This window comes from Diorhabda sublineata, chromosome 4 (genome assembly GCF_026230105.1).
Source record: "Diorhabda sublineata isolate icDioSubl1.1 chromosome 4, icDioSubl1.1, whole genome shotgun sequence".
Classification (NCBI taxonomy): Eukaryota; Metazoa; Arthropoda; class Insecta; order Coleoptera; family Chrysomelidae; genus Diorhabda; species Diorhabda sublineata.
This window is the reverse complement of record NC_079477.1, coordinates 28439885-28457730: the sequence shown is the minus strand read 5'-3', so window position 1 is coordinate 28457730 and position 17846 is coordinate 28439885. Positions and strand designations below refer to the sequence as shown.

At 32.7% G+C, this 17846-nt stretch overlaps 1 protein-coding gene across 2 annotated transcripts in view; it reads right to left on the bottom strand.

Annotated features, from left to right (window-relative positions):
• The window catches only part of LOC130442393 (unconventional myosin-XVIIIa), a 185739-nt gene that overhangs the window by 66208 nt on the left and 101685 nt on the right, over window positions 1-17846 (bottom strand). For both annotated transcript variants that reach the window (XM_056776460.1, XM_056776461.1), the window contains 8 exons: window positions 16745-17034; window positions 16304-16680; window positions 14326-14599; window positions 12514-12836; window positions 11679-11946; window positions 11433-11601; window positions 11197-11376; window positions 9717-9926 (listed from right to left, as the gene is read on the bottom strand). In XM_056776460.1, coding sequence (XP_056632438.1) covers window positions 9717-9926; window positions 11197-11376; window positions 11433-11601; window positions 11679-11946; window positions 12514-12836; window positions 14326-14599; window positions 16304-16680; window positions 16745-17034 — 2091 coding nt within the window. The remainder of the gene's footprint in view (window positions 1-9716; window positions 9927-11196; window positions 11377-11432; window positions 11602-11678; window positions 11947-12513; window positions 12837-14325; window positions 14600-16303; window positions 16681-16744; window positions 17035-17846) is intronic.

Sequence of the window (17846 nt, the reverse complement as noted above, 5' to 3'; positions counted from 1 at the left end):
AACCTATTGAATATCCTGACTTCGAATCTTCTTCTGCTCCAATTGCTCACGACTTGACACGACCAGTACCTGAGCCACCAAAAAAATTATCGCAGAAAAGTAGCTCATCTTTTAGTTCTTATAAAAGTAATTCCGAACACAACGGAAATAAATTTCCGTCTCTTCCAATTGCTCACTCAGTACATCTTAAAGAAAATTATGAAAGTGTCAAAATTTTGCTTGAATCTGTAAAGTATCGTGAGTATAACTGGGAGCTGATTGGAGATTTTAAAATGGTGGGATTTTTAATGGGGCTACAGGGTGGATATACAAAGTATCCGTGTTATTTGTGCTTGTGGGATAGCAGAGCGGATTCTAAACACTATATTCAACGGTCATGGCCTGTAAGAACAGAATTGTGTGTCGGAAAACAGAACGTCAAATTTGAGCCGATTGTTGAAGCGGAAAAAGTGTTAATGCCGCCTTTGCACATTAAGTTAGGGTTGATGAAACAATTTGTTAAAAAACTGGATGAAACTTCAGAAGCTTTTGGATACTTAAAAAAAAATTTTCCGAAGTTATCGGAAGCAAAGGTTAAAGCTGGGGTTTTTGTTGGTCCGCAAATAAGACAGATTTTCGCCGATGCAAAATTTCCAACGTTGCTGAATCGTACTCAAAAAGCAAGTTGGAACAGTTTTAAAGCAGTAGTTTCTGGATTTTTAGGAAATAATAAAGCTGAAAACTACGAAAAGTTGGTTGAGGATATGCTTACAAATTTTAAGGCCATGGGCTGCAGGATGTCATTAAAAGTAGAGAAAGTAGCTATGAACATAAAAGAAAAAGTAAAAGTGTGCACTTTTAAGTTATTTTCCACTTTTCTGTAAGCTAATTTGATAGTAAAACTTAATAAAAATAATAAAAATTTTTATTTCAATAGTTTTATTTTCAATCAAAAATTAAAATCCGAGATTTTTAAAAATTTCGTTCAATCAGTCTTCTAAGCACAAAAGCAAAGTTTTTCATGCCATATATTTTTTTTTCCGTCTTATTACGACCTAAACTACCGAAATTTAATGCTTTGCAATCAAAGTCAAATTTCATGTTGACCCGTGTTTTCGACATCAGTCGGAAGATTTTTGAGCGATACCAACACCAACCTACTATGCCTGGTTGGCTCACTCAAAATTACTGAAAATTCCTTTCGAATCCCCGGTTTGCAAGGCTCCTAGACACTGTGGTATATTATTAACGCATTTATTCCTTTTGGCTTTTCCACACCGTATACTTCTATGAGTATCGAATTTAATGATTCAAAGATATGGTGAATTAATATTTTTAGTTTGAGAAACGTTGTTTACTAATGAAATTACTTTACAATTCCAATATTACCCTCACCTAATTGCTATGTATCTATTACTGATTTATAGTAATTAAGTGATTATTTAATTAAATGAACTGTTAATAGCATACAATTATAAAATAAAATTAATAACTTGTAAGTAATAGTGGGCAACAAGTTACTGGTAATCATTTGAACATATGATTTATGGAATAAAGAAATCTATTATAATTCACGTAAACGTTTATCAATTTAAAAATGTGTCTACCTATACAGATGTTTGAACAATTATTTCTCTCTTTTTATGAAGTTAAAAAAAACTAATTTCCTGATGTATAAATCAAAGTTTATTACCGAATAGTGAAGTACTGTTATGCAATGTGTGCTGTAAGAGAAACGAGATGAGCTACAGGATGTTTACGAGCAACTTAGTTTATCACGATGTGAAGAAATCCTCATATAATTAAAAGAATTTGTATTTCATATATTGATTCTGTTAAAAAAATTATTCATTAAAACAGTTATAAAATTAATATCATTTAATCGCAAGAACAATTTAAAAATGTTCAAGAATTTAGATACTAGTTGATTTGCACAAAATTGTCCGCGTCATATAAGAGAGTGAGTCGTAGAAGCAAAAGGAACCCAAACCACAAACTTTGGTACTCACAGAGCTAATTTGAAACCACGCGGAGAAAACCAGGAGAGACATTGTGATGATAATGTTTATATAACAATTGAAATGATTAATTTTAAATAAGATGTACATATATGAAACTAGTTTTGAGAAGTATTCATTTAATTAGCACTGACAATTACTAAGAATTGAGGTTAAGTTTAGACACTGACATTTATCGCTAGTTAAAAATATAATTTACGGTCAAAATAAAACGAAGTGTGACACTTGTGAGTAATAGAAAAATCCAGAGGTTAGTTATATTCAGTAACACAAGAAAAACAATTTATTTGATTGAGATACAAACAATTGAATTGTGAGTAAAAAAAATTGGATAGAAGATATTTGTGACCTGTTTTTATATTTTTAGAAAGCGGTTTTTTATTTTTTTAAAGCAAACTAGAGATTTCCAGAATTCGAAGATTCTAGAATGTAGCCGTAAAAGTTAGTAAACAATTTGATGTCATAGTGAACACATCGGAATAGTGAAAGGTAAACTAAACGATGTATTTAAATAAATTAGATGTTGACTATCAGTGAATAGTTAATCGTGTAAATGTTACTGAATAATTCATATATTTTCCAGAAGTCCTTTGATAAAGTCCAACACGATAAACTTATAGAGAATTTAACAACTATTAACTTAGATCCAAGCGATATACGATTTATCAAAAATATATACAGGGTGTCTAGACCTGACGTGCATCTCAATTCCCGCAGTTTTCCCGCTTTTTCCCGACAACTTTTTCTAATTTTCCCGATATTAGTAAACCAATTTTTAGTAATATTCAATAAACAATACAAAAAAAATAATTATCGCTTTTTTATTGTTTTTTTATAAAGAATGATACATATTAGTTACTCATAACAAAATATAAATGAAATATATTATTGAATTAATGACTACTTATATTAATAGCGAATCACAATATGTTCATTTATTTATTCTGTACTAAATTTTTGATTTGGTCATTTAAAGCTGATGTTTGTTCTAACAAGTTCTTTCGTTTTGCTTTCAATTCTTCAACTTCTTCTGCTTTTCTTTTTCTTTCATTAGACTCCTTTTGTTTTTGTGCATCTTCATTTTTTTTATTCTGACAGAACTCCACATATCTACTATGCGCCATTCGCACGTTCAACATCATTTTAGATGTGATAGATACGTGTTTGATGCCCCCTGCCGCAGTAACTGCATCATAAATGATGCGCAAGGCAACTAGACTGTTTTCCGCCTGATTTACAACGATTGCCTCTTTGTTTACGGAAAATCCGCGCTCAACTGATGCATTTCCATGAGATAAAATGAAAATTATTTCTAGAAAATTAATCAAGTTCGGGCAGATCAAACCGGAATCTTCTATCAATTCTATCCAAAATTTATCAAGCCTTTTTACACTTCGATTATATATCTTCATGGATTGAATGGTGTTAGAAAATTGTAGAATATCTCGATACTCTTTTTTTATTTTGTCAGCCGTCGAGCCAGAAATCAACTTGTTCGTGTCAACCAGAACAGCCAAGCAAGAGTCAAGTCGGTGTAGAGCTACGTTGGATTGATGTGCGATTAAATTTGGATTCACACAAGTTATGTACTTTGTAAGTTTATACAATAGAGGTGATCGTTCTTGAATTTTTTTAATAATTTTAACGAAACAATTCTTACAATCAATCATGAATTTAGTCAATAATTCACCAGAGGGCTTGATTTTAGCATTCTTCAATGCGCTCTTAGTTGAAAATCCTATATCAATTTTGCTAGCAGGAAGCAAATTATGTATTGAAACTACAACTTTCTGTGCATTTCTCCGAAAATTCCCGATCTCGAAAAAAAATCCCGTTGTTTTCCCGTCTTTTCCCGCTGCCAAAAAATTCCCGCTTTTTTCCCGCTATTTCCCGATGGCTAGACACCCTGTATATATTACAATGAAACGGCAGTAGTGTGTGTCGAGGACATGAAGGCAGCCGAAATTGAAATTCAAAAAGGAGTTCGCCAAGGCTGCGTCCTTTCTCCACAATTATTTAATCTATATTCTCAGTTTGTATTTCAGAAAGTGCTGGAGGAGAGACATGAAGGGGTAAACCTCGGAGGAATATTAATCAACAACTTAAGATTCGACGATGATATTCGCTGAGAGCGAGGAAGATCTTCAAATTCTATTAGAGAGAATCAACCGAGAATGTGAAAATGTAGGACTCACTATAAATATTGAAAAAAACTAAATTCATGGTTATAAGTAAAAACCAAAATATTAATATTAAACAAATAGAATGGGTCGAAAATATAAGTATCTTGGTTCAGTCATGAACGCTCAAATGGATCCAAACGAAGAAATCAAGATCAGAATTTAAATGGCTCGAAAGGCATTTATCAAGTACTCCACAATGTTTGCAAACAGAAAAATAAACGTCCAAGTCAGAATAGGATTCATGGAATGTTATGTGTGGTCGATAATAATGTACGGAGTAGAAATTTGGACCTGGAAAGTTCAAATGTTCAAAAAACCTGAGATGTGGCTCTATAGACGCATCCTGCAGATACCCTGGACTAACAGAATCACCAATGTCGAAGTACTAAGACGTATCGGTCGCAAAGGAAAGCTGTTGATAATTATTGAGATAAGAAAAACATTTTACATAGGACACATCTTATGCAACGACTAATACCATCTGCTACAGAACATAATGCAGAGCAGAGTAAAGGGAAAGAAAGGCATCGGCAGGAAGAAGTACTCCTGGCTCCGTAACATAACAGAATGGACAAATCTCAGTGTCGGAGAATTGTCCCATGTTGCGAGGGACAGTGAGGCATTTGAAAATGTGGTCGCCAACCTTCAATATGAAGACGGCATGAGAAGAAAAATTAGTGTCTAAATAAGTTACGTAAAACTGTTAAAATTACATTACATTATTTTAATTTATTTCGAATTAACCAAAAAAAAAACACAAAATATATTAAAAAGTTAGGTTAAAATCCGTCCAATGTGGGAAAGAGTTGTGGCGACTATTCCATGTATCATCGCATTAAAAAATACACTTTCATTCACGATATTTTGATTTCTTTGATCCGCGGTTAACGTTCCACAGTTGCTGATCCAGCCTTCCCAGAAGGCGCGAGCGACCATCCCAGCTTTTTAACGGGATTAGGTAAGTCAATTCGAATGGGAGTTATTTAGAACACTCAACCGCTTCAAGGATCATTGTTTTATTGAGGAAGTTGTTAGGGAAAACAGTCGAAGAAAGAAAAATATCTTGAATGAAAGCGTTCCTGTATTATGTATTTGTAAATACGACGGCACACGGTTGGTTGTCACAAACTTGACAAAATACAACTCATCGGATGCATGGGACACCGGCCTTATTCACAATTGTATACTTAATAAGATGAATAACGTATTTTTAATTATAAAAACACCTTCAAGAATAATTAATTACTTTAAAAAAAAGTTTTATAACCTAAAAAAATGATATATTGACAGTTGGACAAATGAACAAACTATAGGTGTGAATATTATTCGTTTTGCGAAATTTTTCATCTATATTCTATTTTTTTACTATTTTCAATTAGAACCTGAGTTTAGCTCGTTCAACGACGCAAAAAAACCATTTATTATTTAATTAATAGTATTATAAACCAGGAAGGAAATAAATATTTTTTTTACAATCACATACCAAACGGTAGAAAGTTTATTAAATAAAAAGTCATGTGTATAAATATAAATTAAATAAAACAATTACAATCATTTTGAAATATCCACAAGCTGTTTACATGAAGGTCACAGTCACTTAATTGGTATTCTATTATAAATAGTTTTGTTATTAGAAATAATTAACGTTTCATCAATGAAATATTACTTCACCATTTCATCAATTTCACCTAATCCAGCTTTCATTTTATTACAAATGATCATTAATTAACGTTCCTATTGGAATTGGAGACATAAATATTCATGGGTTTATTGTATAGAATCTTGTCGATTCGTTTCGCTTTAGACACTTTTAAATCGATCGATTAATTGGATTACATGTTCCTTGTAGCCTTTCTAATTCAATTTAATTGCTATTTCCATATAGAATGTATGATTTTCTATACAAACACTATTTTTGCAAGAAATATATTTTTTATATAAAAAGCAACCCTTTTTCGAGTGGTGCCTGCCGAATAGAAATGCCTATGAATATTGATATTGAACTTCTACAGGTTTTAGTGTTCGGGAAAGACGTGCCTTGATAGTTAACTCCACAGGCTTGCACTTCTCCAACGAAAGGAAATAAATTGAAGTTCTGGGCGTTTGCAAGCGAATTCGGTGTTCATGGGCCACGTCTGCCTGTCGAGTAGATCATGCAAAAACTGCTTTTGGTGGGATTATGTCAGACAACTCAGTGCCGTGGTAGTATCGGTAAAACAGAGTCAGGCCGGCCACCTTTCTTCTATGTTCTAAGCTGTCCAAGTTTCTGATCAACTTTGGATCGCTTATAAGTCGAATTGCTCTCTTTTGTATTGAGTCGAGTATCTTCAAGGTATGCTTGGTCGCCGATCTCCAAATATATGAGCAATATTCCAAAGATGGACGAATTTGGACCTTGTAGAGGATAAGAAGCTGTTACTGAGTATATGACTTGTTGGTCTTAAAGAAGGCTCCAAATTTTTATGAAGCTGTGGCCCCGTGACCACGCCAGGACATATTCCTTCCAACTTCAACACCCAACAAGCGAATTTGCGGTAAGGGTATTTTATGTACAGACAGGACCAAATCCTGAACTGCAGTGCCAGCTTTCTTTCTTTGGGTGTTTGCTGAGTTTATTGGGGAGGTTGATTTTAACGACGACACCAGGGTTTGCAATTTTGTCGTATGGCAGATTCTAGTATATAGAGTAGATCATCTTGAAGTGTAAGACTACAGAACTCTCAAAGATTATATTTGAGAGTTTGAAAAAGAAAATGATTGCATCTAGAGTCATTCCAACATCTGGAGTTTCTTAAAAAAGTTGGGATTAGATCAACTATGTATTCTGAGGATTCCCAGTGCAAGAAAAGAGCCTCAGTGTACATAACACCCCGAATTACATACATACATCACTGTATGTGATTATGACTTATTATGAACTGAAGTTTGAATATCTTCAGGACCAGTTTGATTTTGTACAACATTTTTTTATATTAATTTTTATAATAATATTTGAAATCTCGCTTAAATTTGGCTTGTTTTGTAGGCCCTTTTTTTCGCGGGCTTTGTATACGTCATTTACCACGTCCAGTATTTGTTTACGGCCCATTCTAAACGGATTCACCCAGCAAAAGATATCAATGTATTCGATTTTTTTCAAACTTCAGGATATTATTCTATATTCAATTTGAAGAAATTTGGCCACTTTAATTTTTCCGAAAAGCATTTTTCGAACCCTGTGGCGCATGTGAAAAAGTCTACGTTGAGAATACGCTATTTAATCATTTCCAGGTGGACACTCATTTCAAACGGCCGCCATTTTGTGTTATTGTGCGTTATTTACTCTACTTTCAGCTGGTGTTTTCAGATTTAATATTGAATCAAAATTTTTTACAAAAATTTTCTCAAACTCTCCACCCTTAATTTGCGCGAATTTTGGATATGCTTTTCAGGAACCCCTGACCTACCTTTTTGACAAATGGCAGTTTAGCAAAATGCCCCGTTTGGAAATTACGGCCCCGCAATGAAAATGTCGGTTTTGACCTATCCAAGCCTCACATACGTTATGTATTTCACAGCGCTTATAATGTAGGTTTTATCGTGAAACTAACATAAAAAAATACATGGAAAACATATGTCACTCTATTTAGAAACATTTTTAGTGGCATTTAGTTTATCCGACAAATAAAAATCGTTAGAAGATACTTATTTATAGTTTTTCCAATATCAATTGCAGAAGATAGTTATGCGAGGAACAATCAATATTTCATAAATACGTACGGCACTCGTACCAAATTGAGAAATGAAAAATAATGTTTACCCCCGTATAAAATTCGATAAACATCTAACAAACCGTCAGTCCACGTGGACCTATCATCTCCACTGTTTAACAAAGAAAACATCGAATCGTAAATATAAATGCATTTCTAGCTGTCGGAAGGCGTGTGTACACAATTTCATTGAAATATTTCTGCTAGACAGTCTTCGATAAACAGTGGCGTGGCTCAGTGAGATTAATTTTATTCATAAATTTCTTTAAATATATAGAAATATGGCGTTTTTTAGCGTATGGGCAAATGAAGACAAAGAAATTGCACAGTGTAATGAGAATAAAGGTAGGTATGAATTTAATAATAAAGATCTAGATATACAAACACAGCAAGTTATTTTAAATATATAAATATGATCGATGCAATCCTAATAAGAACTGCTGAATTAATTAGACTAAATAAATTTTACTCTCATACCATTTATCGAGTAATCACGAAAAGGATCATTCACAGAACCGAAAAACTAAAATCAGTTGACAAAGCTACTTTAGATTTTATACGTAGGACAATTTATAGTTTACATAAGAACAGGGTTGCGACATTAGAAGTAAGTTCCAAGTAGGACTACATTTAAGTGCATCTGTCTAAATAACGGCGTATAATGCAGTCCAATTTATAATGATTCAATAGCCTTTTAACGACTACTTTCTCTCATAAGATATACATATTTTTTAAAGTATTTATAAAAATAATAAATTTATAAAATCCAGCATTGTTTCCAAAACTTGTAATAATTTATATTTTTGGATCATGTATTTTGCAAAGAATTGATAGAAAGAAAAAAATAGTAGAGTGATACATGTTTTTCATGTATTTTTTCATGTAGAATACGATGGAGTTACTAAATTTACGATAAATCCTACATTATAAGCGATGGGGGTGAAATACATAACGTATGTGAGGCTTGGATAGATCAAAACCAAAATTTTCATTGCGGCGACGTATTTTTCAAACAGGGCAGTTTGGTTAACTACCGTTTGGCAAAAAGGTAGGTCAGGGGTTCCTGAAAAAAATATCCAAAAATCTCGCAAATTAAAAGTGGGATTTTTGAGAAGTCGGTTTTTGCAAAAAAAAATCATTTTTTAGTTTTTCGGGATTTCCCGGAAAATGTTTAATTCAATGTTAACTCCAGCTGAAAGTAAAGTGAATAATGCACATTTAATTGGTCTCACATTGGTCTCGAAAGGTCAATTTGGGAGATAATGACTGCCGTTTGAAATGAGTGTACCACTTGAAATGCTTAAATAGCGTATTCTCAACGTAGACTTTTCCACATGCGTCACAGGGCTCAAAAATGTGAAAAATTAAAGTGGCCAAATTTCTTCAAACTGAATATAGAATAATATCCCAAAGTTTGAAAAAAATCGAATACATCGATGTCTTTTGCTGGGTGAATCCGTTTCTAAAGGGACTTACTTTAAGTGTTACAGTTGCTTTGTCAAGGTTTTACGTTATAATTGCTATAAAAGCTATGAAAAAAATTTTATAGGTATTGTACTGTACCTTCTAATTACAAGAAAACCTCATAAAGTGTTTTTTCAGGTTTCGAGATATGAGAAAACAAGAATGCAATGGTATAAAGTTGTGAGAAGATCAAAGATCTTCTCACAAAATCTAGATCAAAGACTAGGTTTCAAAATAGGTAATCAGTAATAAAAATCGATAAATGAACAACTGTCTATACAAGATAAATTTTAAATAAAGCATCAGCATAATGAATCACTTACCTGACTGAGACCAATTCTGTAACTAGACAGTTCCAAATCGAGTGCAAGTAGCATATCTTCAACGGCCTTCCTTTCGTCTAATACGGGTGCGGAAGCTTTGCAATCTGCAGTTAAAAGATGGAACTTTCTTCTAAATTCGGCTAATGGTAGAAAAGTGGGGAATCCTTGTTTGTACAGTCTCACCGAATCTAATATTTGACCTCCACGAATCTGTAACAAATATACACACTAAATACTAATGTTATTTACTATAGTTCCAACTAAACTCATGTGCAAAAAAATCGACTCAAATGTCAAGTTCGCGGTCAAGAATCTCTATCAAAAACTCTGTACCTTCCATTCTTTTTCTCAAATGCATTAGTCTAATCTTTATAATAAGTGATCTAATAATTTATTTGAAATATACCTATCAATATTTAGTGTTAGTTTTTTTATTCGATATTTTTCGATGCTACCCCATTCTTCATTGAGCGTCGTTTTGAGGTCCAATTTCGTGATTGGTGCATGATTTCTGGCCCGAACTTTTCTCTGAAGTTCATCTCATAAATGCTTGATAGGACTACGCGCTGGCCTATTCATAGCTGCTATTTTGACATTCTTTAAATACTGCATTACAGAATTTGCATCATGTGGATGAGCATTGTCCTGCATTGAGATGATAAAACTGGTATAAGGAACAACGTGATTGCCTAAAATATCGCCTTTAATCCACCCGCACCACGGCCAATTTCCAACCAACGCGGTTTTTGCTTCCACTGAAATGCCCATCCAAACCATCCAGAAACTTCCTCTAAAAGCTACTTTTTTTATCCAACATTACACGAATCTTTCTCTATGCCTTCTGTAGACTCTTCTGTCGCTACCATACATTTCGTTTGAGAAGAGAACGGAGTTCCATTGTTCGTCAGTCCATTTAACCAGTGGTTGGCCTTTTTGTCACAAGGTTAGTTGCCTTAAGTCTTCTTCTGACTGTCCAGCCACTCACAGTTACTCCTCGCGTTCCTCGGAGCTCTTGTTGAACTTGGAAAATCAGTAAGGGCCCGATTTCTCAGCGATATGTTGACAAAGAGTCGGTCATCTCTCTTGGATGGTCACCTTTTTCTTCCAGAACTACGTCTTTGATTACCAGTCTCTTGGTTATTGGCTAGAACAACTTTATGACTTGTGTCTGTTTTTAGGTCTCATTTCAGGTTTCATTTGATGATAGTGGATATAAAGATACTTATTGTTTCTTCTTTGGCGACACATTTTCAGATTGTGATGGTGAGCTTTTGATCACCTTCACTTTAAGCACTACACAAATAAGAGATAGGGGAATCTCCTATAATGAATGGATTATTACGGCTCTGACATACAATTAAACGTTTCTTTCTTTATAAATATTTGATTGATTCCTAACATAATTCAGTAGTAATAATAATTTTTGACAACATAAATGTGAAGATTAAATTTCAACGCAACTTATTAATTTTAAACTTACTTGCGATCGAAGAAGTGGAACATTTATTAGAGCGTCTTCTTGTTGTCCCGTAGTTTTCACAGCCAATAAAGAAGCGTTAGATTCGCACAACCCAGCATTATGTTGAGGTAAAATACACTGGACGAATCTAAGTTTTGTTCTTCTTAGAGTTTCGATTAAGCCATCAATAGTAAATTTAGTCTACAAAAAAAAGATATTTATATAAAAGGAAATTACTAAGCTGGTATGTAACTTACTTGTAGGCAAACACTTTTCCTTTTAATTCCGGCCGCACCACCTGTGAAAGTTCTTCTAATACTGGAGGCTCTACGCAATGATTGAGAGCCATCTATGCCTACAATTGAACCGCTGAAACTTGATGCACCTAGTCCTCGAACAGTAACAAATAGTGCACTTAGATCCTCCCTGAAACAAATGATGATTTAAAAATTACACATAAATACATTATTCATTTATAAATGGAGGTTAATGTGACAACTTACTTGCAGCTTTCCTGTAATAGTGTTACAGCCGCTCTCGATATTGGATTTTCTCTACTATACTTCACCCATCCTTTAGCATAGTAAAGAACCGGATTTGTACCTTGTAAATGTTGGATAATAAATTGATAATTTCCCGGTGCTTTCCTGAGTAATAACTGATGGTCTCTCTCGCTATAATGAGTGAACAATCGTTCTAAAAATGATTCATCTGAAGAGCCAGGATAAATTGCTTCTTCGTCTAGCAACCACAAAAGACCTCGTCTATCCCCTAAAACAAAAAAACTATTGTTACGAGCTCATCTCCGCCCTGAGGCCGGTTCTACTTGGATATAGTGGAATTAAGAAATTCGCCATTGATGAAATACCCGGAATTCGTTAGACCTTTAATTTTATACAAGTTTTTTATAGCCAGCGGTTTATTTACATTGTTTCTTTTAAATAATTTCTAAGAAGGTCTATTTATTTATTTGTTTTGTTTCTTTATTTTTCTAGATATTTTGAGAATTAATTTTGGATATATAAGGAGTTTATGTAGCACAGTTAAGTTCAGTTTTAATAAATAGTCGTAATGAACAGAACGAATTAGCAAAGTAATTTAAATCAATTATTTGAATTAGTAAAGTGATAGTGATAAGTGAATTATTATAAGTGAGGAGTTAAGTATAGTGTATAGTTAAAAAAATTAAGAACGTAATAGACAATGTTTATTAATTGACCTCATGAATAGAAATAATATAAATAAGAAAAACATTACATTAATTACATTATAGTTAATATAAAACGTTAACATTTCTATTGAATGAGTCGTATAAAAATCATATTCAAATATACTAACCTTCATGTAAATCAGTCTGAGAAGTTCGGATCATACTATTCTGAGCTGTCTTGTCCAATAAGTTAACCAACGGTGTGGGATTGATAAAATTTTCGTTTTCATTTTCATCAAAAGTGAATTCGATATTTTCTTGTAGGTATCTATCTTTCGGGGCTACTAAATTGGTATGGTGGAACAATAATTGGATTCTTTCTTGGAGATAATTGTGACAAAGATCTTCAAAGGAAGCTCCAACTTGGCGTCCGCATGTGGCCGGATTTTGAAAACCTGGCGTATCCACTAGAAGAATGGAAGACACTGTATATGTTGATGCTGATATTGATCTAAAATTAAAGAGGGTTTATTATTTTCAAATCTTATTTTAGGAAATCCATTCATGATACCATAGATTCAAGCAATATGATAAATAAAGATTGGTTTAAAATAATGAGCAAATAGTTTAAAATTATTTTGATGATTCAATCGCAACGTTCTGACTCTTAAAGATCGTTCGTGATTTTGTTTTGGTGGTACACCTTCCCAGATTGCACTGCTGCATGATAATCAAGTTTTTTCATTGCACCACTTTTAAAACATTAATGGGACAAACCAAATAGAGCTATCTTTTATAGAACTTAATGACATACATGATTACAAGATTGTTGTTCTTTTCCTTTTTTACTGGTAGTTTTTTTTTAATTTTTATTATTCTTCTCCTTTTTTTACTTGAATTTCTATATTATTTTTTATTCTTCTCTTCCTTTTTTTCTGGTAGTTCTTTTTCATTTTTCTTTTCTTTTTCTATAGATAGTCTCAGTTCTGGTTCTTTCTTATGGTTCTTTTCTTTTTTTACAGTTAGGTCTTTTCCATTTTTTATAGTTCTCTTCTTTTTTTCACTTGTAATTCTTTTTTTTTATGTAGTTTTCCTTTTTTAGAGGTAGTTCTTTTTTAGGGTTATCTTCTTTTCTTACTTTTTTTCACTTGCAATTCTTTTCTATTTTTATAGGTCTTTTTCTTTTCTACATGTAGTTTTTTTATTTTTTTATTGTTCTCTTCTATTTTTTTACTTGTAATTCTTTTTTTATTTTCTCCTTTTTTACTTGTAATTCTTTTTTTGTTTTTCTCCTTTTTTTACTTGAAGTTCTTTTTTATTTTTCATTCTTCTTTTCCTTTCTTTAATGGTAGTTCGTTGTTATTTTTAATGTTCTTTTATTAACTTGTAATTCTTTTTTATTAGTCTTTTCCTTTTTTTACTTCTGATTCTTTATTGTTCTGCTCTTTTTTTACTTATAATTTCTTTTTGTTTTTTCATTGTTTTTTTCATTTTTTCGCTAGTAGTTCTTTATTATTGTTCTTCTTTTTTTACAGGTAGTTCTTTTTTATTTTTTATTGTTCTCTTCTTTTTTTACAGGTAGTTCTTTTTTATTTTTTTATTATTGTGCAGTTGAATTAGTATCTTAGTAGATCAGGAACAACTCCTTTTAGAATCTGGTAGGTTGAATGTGAAGTAATAAGTAATAAATAGTGGGAGTCTAGATGAAAATTAAAAAAAAAAACCTTTGTGGTAGACATTAATACAGACTACCTTTTTGTTTATAACTTTATATTTGAAAATTTCTAATCTATTAATTTAGTTTATGTGCTTATTGTTTAAAAAATAATATATAATAAATTGTAATAATGAATATGAATCTCATTTCCATATTATGAAAATAATAAAAATAGTGTTTAATAATTTAATTGTTCCTTGTTCATCGTTCAAAAATTTTTGAAAAAAGGTTCAAAGAAATTGATAATTGTTTGGTAAACATTTAGTTTTAAAATTTAACTCACCTATTAATTAGCGAAGCCACACAATTAAAAACTTCCGCGTAGAGTCCAATGATGACACCCTCGACGGCTTCTAGACCAACAGCTTCTCTATCTAAACCTTTATCGGTAGGAGAAGGTGTTCGAAATGGAGCTCTTGGGGCGTTAGGTGTACACATTCCACCCGATGCTAAGCCGAACATTACCCTTGATAATTCTTCTACAGTTGTACCTAATAGGTTAGCAGCTCTTTGGGCACTTTGGGGGTTAGCAAATTGGTATCGATTGTTGTTTCCAGCTATAAAACATTTTCAAATACTCAGCAATAATGTTCTGTTATATATACTGTTAATTACCACAGTATAATCATGATTTTTTGAGTATATCCTAGTTTTAATCTATCTATTAAGAGTCTTTTGTATCAATGTACGATAAAACAATGAAATAATTAACTTCAATTAAGTTACTGTAAAGTAATCGCGGGCGCGCACTTTAGCCTCGCGTAGTTTGTTTTACAACTAAGGGTTGAAAACCTAATTGGAGGTGGTCAAAATGTTCGTATTGATTAGCACTTTAAGCTACTATAAAGTGAATCTCGTTTTTTTTTAAATTTATATACCCTTAAAACACTTATAAACACTTATGTACATTCAAACTTCTGTTACTTTTTAAGAAATAATATTTAAAAGGTCTACCACATCTCATTTTGAAGCTCAAACTTTAACGTTAAAATGAGCTGCTTAAAATATTTCTACGTCATGTAGGAACCAAGTGATGACGGATAAAGTGAGAAAAAACGTCAATTTCTTATTATATTGACGATAACTTTTTAAATATTGATTTTTTGCAAAACTGTTTTATTTAGTTTGAAATAAAATATTGTCTGCAGGCTTATTAATTATTAATTTGTAAATATAAAACGACTGTGACGTGTAATGAGGCATTAGGCTTTATTTATGCATGGTAGGCCTTGTTAGTGACCACAAGCCTTATTAAGTATCGTCCTATTTGGTATAGGATTATCATTAGATATTTGTTAATTTCACTAACTAATTTATCAAATATTGTTAACGGGACCAATTTATTAACCAGCACGACGCTTACAGATTTATTCTTATTCTTATGATTCTGAAACCGACTCGGTGAACCAAGGCCCCGATAAAGTAGCTCTAGTTCAACATTCAGATAAACATAGGTTGACCACCATTTCTAAAACAGTCTCTATATCTGAATCTCCGCGTATTTCCATAAGTCACAGAACCTTTTTGGATAATTATTTTCTTTAAATGCAATTTTTGCTTTTTGAATAGCTAAGCATCTAAGTTCAAGATGTGGATAGATCTATCAGCCAAACTTATTATCACTAATCTTTTTTGTGACATAGGATGACAAGAATTGAAGTTTAAATATCTTGAGGACCAAGTTTATTTTCATGTATTATTCTGTTCTTATGTTATTATTAATTTGATATAATGTGACAATTAGAAAATTGATTCTGTTATTTTGCCCCACCCTTGATTGTAAATTGAAGTTTTTCATGATAAGAATTGAATGTTTTATTTATATTTTCAATTTGATTCTTTGGTACGGCAGTACATCTACATATCGGAAAAAGAATGGAATATTTATATCAAGTTTGCTTAGGACCGTTTCCTCAAGATCTTCCATTACTAATTATGATATAACACTTGAAATGTAAGCCCCCATAGCACAACCATCAATTTGTTTGTATTCTATATTCTATAACTTTTATAAATTTTTTTTCAAATAATCAGAAAATGGGGTAAGAGGAGTTTCGACTACTTGAGAGAATCGGTCGAAGGGGAATGTCAGGTTTGTGCAGTTATGGTAAACCATATATTTTAGGGGTAAGGCATTGTGAATTTTCAATTTTTTTGCACCTGTTATATATGTAAATAGTGCTGCATGGTGTATCTTTTTCGAGTCTTCATAAGACATAAGCTAAAGGGATCAATTTAAGGTAAATTTTAATGATATTTACCTTTAACAGCTCCCGCACAGCCCAAATGAAAAATGGCAGCCAAAACAGAAAATAATAATTTCTGTTCGTTTTCGGTTACTCCCAAAACGTTTAGGGCGTTACAAACTTTGACAAACTCCATCTGCGCTCGTTGCTTATCTTCGTGTTTTTGTAATAACGTAATGAATGGATTGTTCTCGTTTCCAGTAAGGTTATCAAGAAATAGATCTTTTCTAAGGTTGCCTTCGATTCCAGAAAGCAAACGTTGCATTATGTGAAACGTCGTTTCATGTTCTATTTTCTTTGCTATTCGTACTTTTTCTAACATCAGAACTTGAAGACTCGCCGAAGCTATCACGCCACTTTGATCGAAATCTAAACTGAATATTTGAGTGAACCTAAAATTTGAAAAACGTTTTATAGCTGTAGATATCTTTGAGATTGATTTGATTAGATACTAACCTCGTCGCATTCGTGTTCATTACGGTTTTGCAATTTCCGAAGCTCTCCAAAACAGTCCAAAGAGCGCTTAGTTTTTCCAAAGGTAAAACTTTATTAACGCACCCCGCTGCCGTAACTAGATACTGTACGCAGTGACGGAAATTCGTTGTTTTTCCCGAACCGGATCTACCCATAAAAACAATACTTTGGTCACGTCTCGTAGATAACATCGCGTGGTATGAAGATTGAGCCATGGAGTAGATGTGAGGTGGCATGTCTTCTGTTTTACACCCTTTGAAGAGGGAAACCACCTGAAAAATGTTTTCAAATAACTTGTACGTGGAGTCAAGTATGTCGGAAAATAATTTTTAGCCATAATTAAATTTATAATAAATTTCAAAAATTAGTAAAAAAAACTAATTTTAGAACAGAAGAGACCTAAAATCGAGAACATTAGAAGAATAAACATATATAAAAGGTCTAAGAAATAAGAAATTAATAATAACTACTGTGAACCTAATCTGGATTAAACAACGGACGAACATACAAGGGTGGTACGATAAGTACTTAGCCTATAATTTTTTTTTTTCAAAATTTGGGGATATATTTTTTAATATAGTAAATTTTCGGTACAATAGACTTGACTTTACAAAGCTTCAGCTTCTTTAATCCGTCTCAAGAATACATTTTTTCGTTAGCGGTGACTCATATTACTACCAGGAGCATGATTTTCCAAGTTTGAGAGCAAAAATAAATTGCACGGGTCCAAATCTGAAGAATAAGGTGGTTGGGGTAGTAGTTTGTAGCCACAATTTTGTCGTATTAAGAGTGGTGGTTGGAGTCGGTACGTATCATGGTGGAATATCAATTTTCTCTTTGCTAAATGGAACCATTTTTTATTCAATCGGAACTTGGCATAGTACAGCCGTGTGACCGTTTCTCTCTTCTTCATGTAGTTGTTGGAGATCACACTTTGTTAATGTCGGATAAACGATGATCACCATCTTTTAGACCGTTAGAGGAGTACTCGTCTTCTTTGGAGCACGTTATGAAATCCACTGTTTGTTTAATCTGTGGAGTATACCATAGGATTCATTTTTCTTCGATTGTCACGAAACGAAGC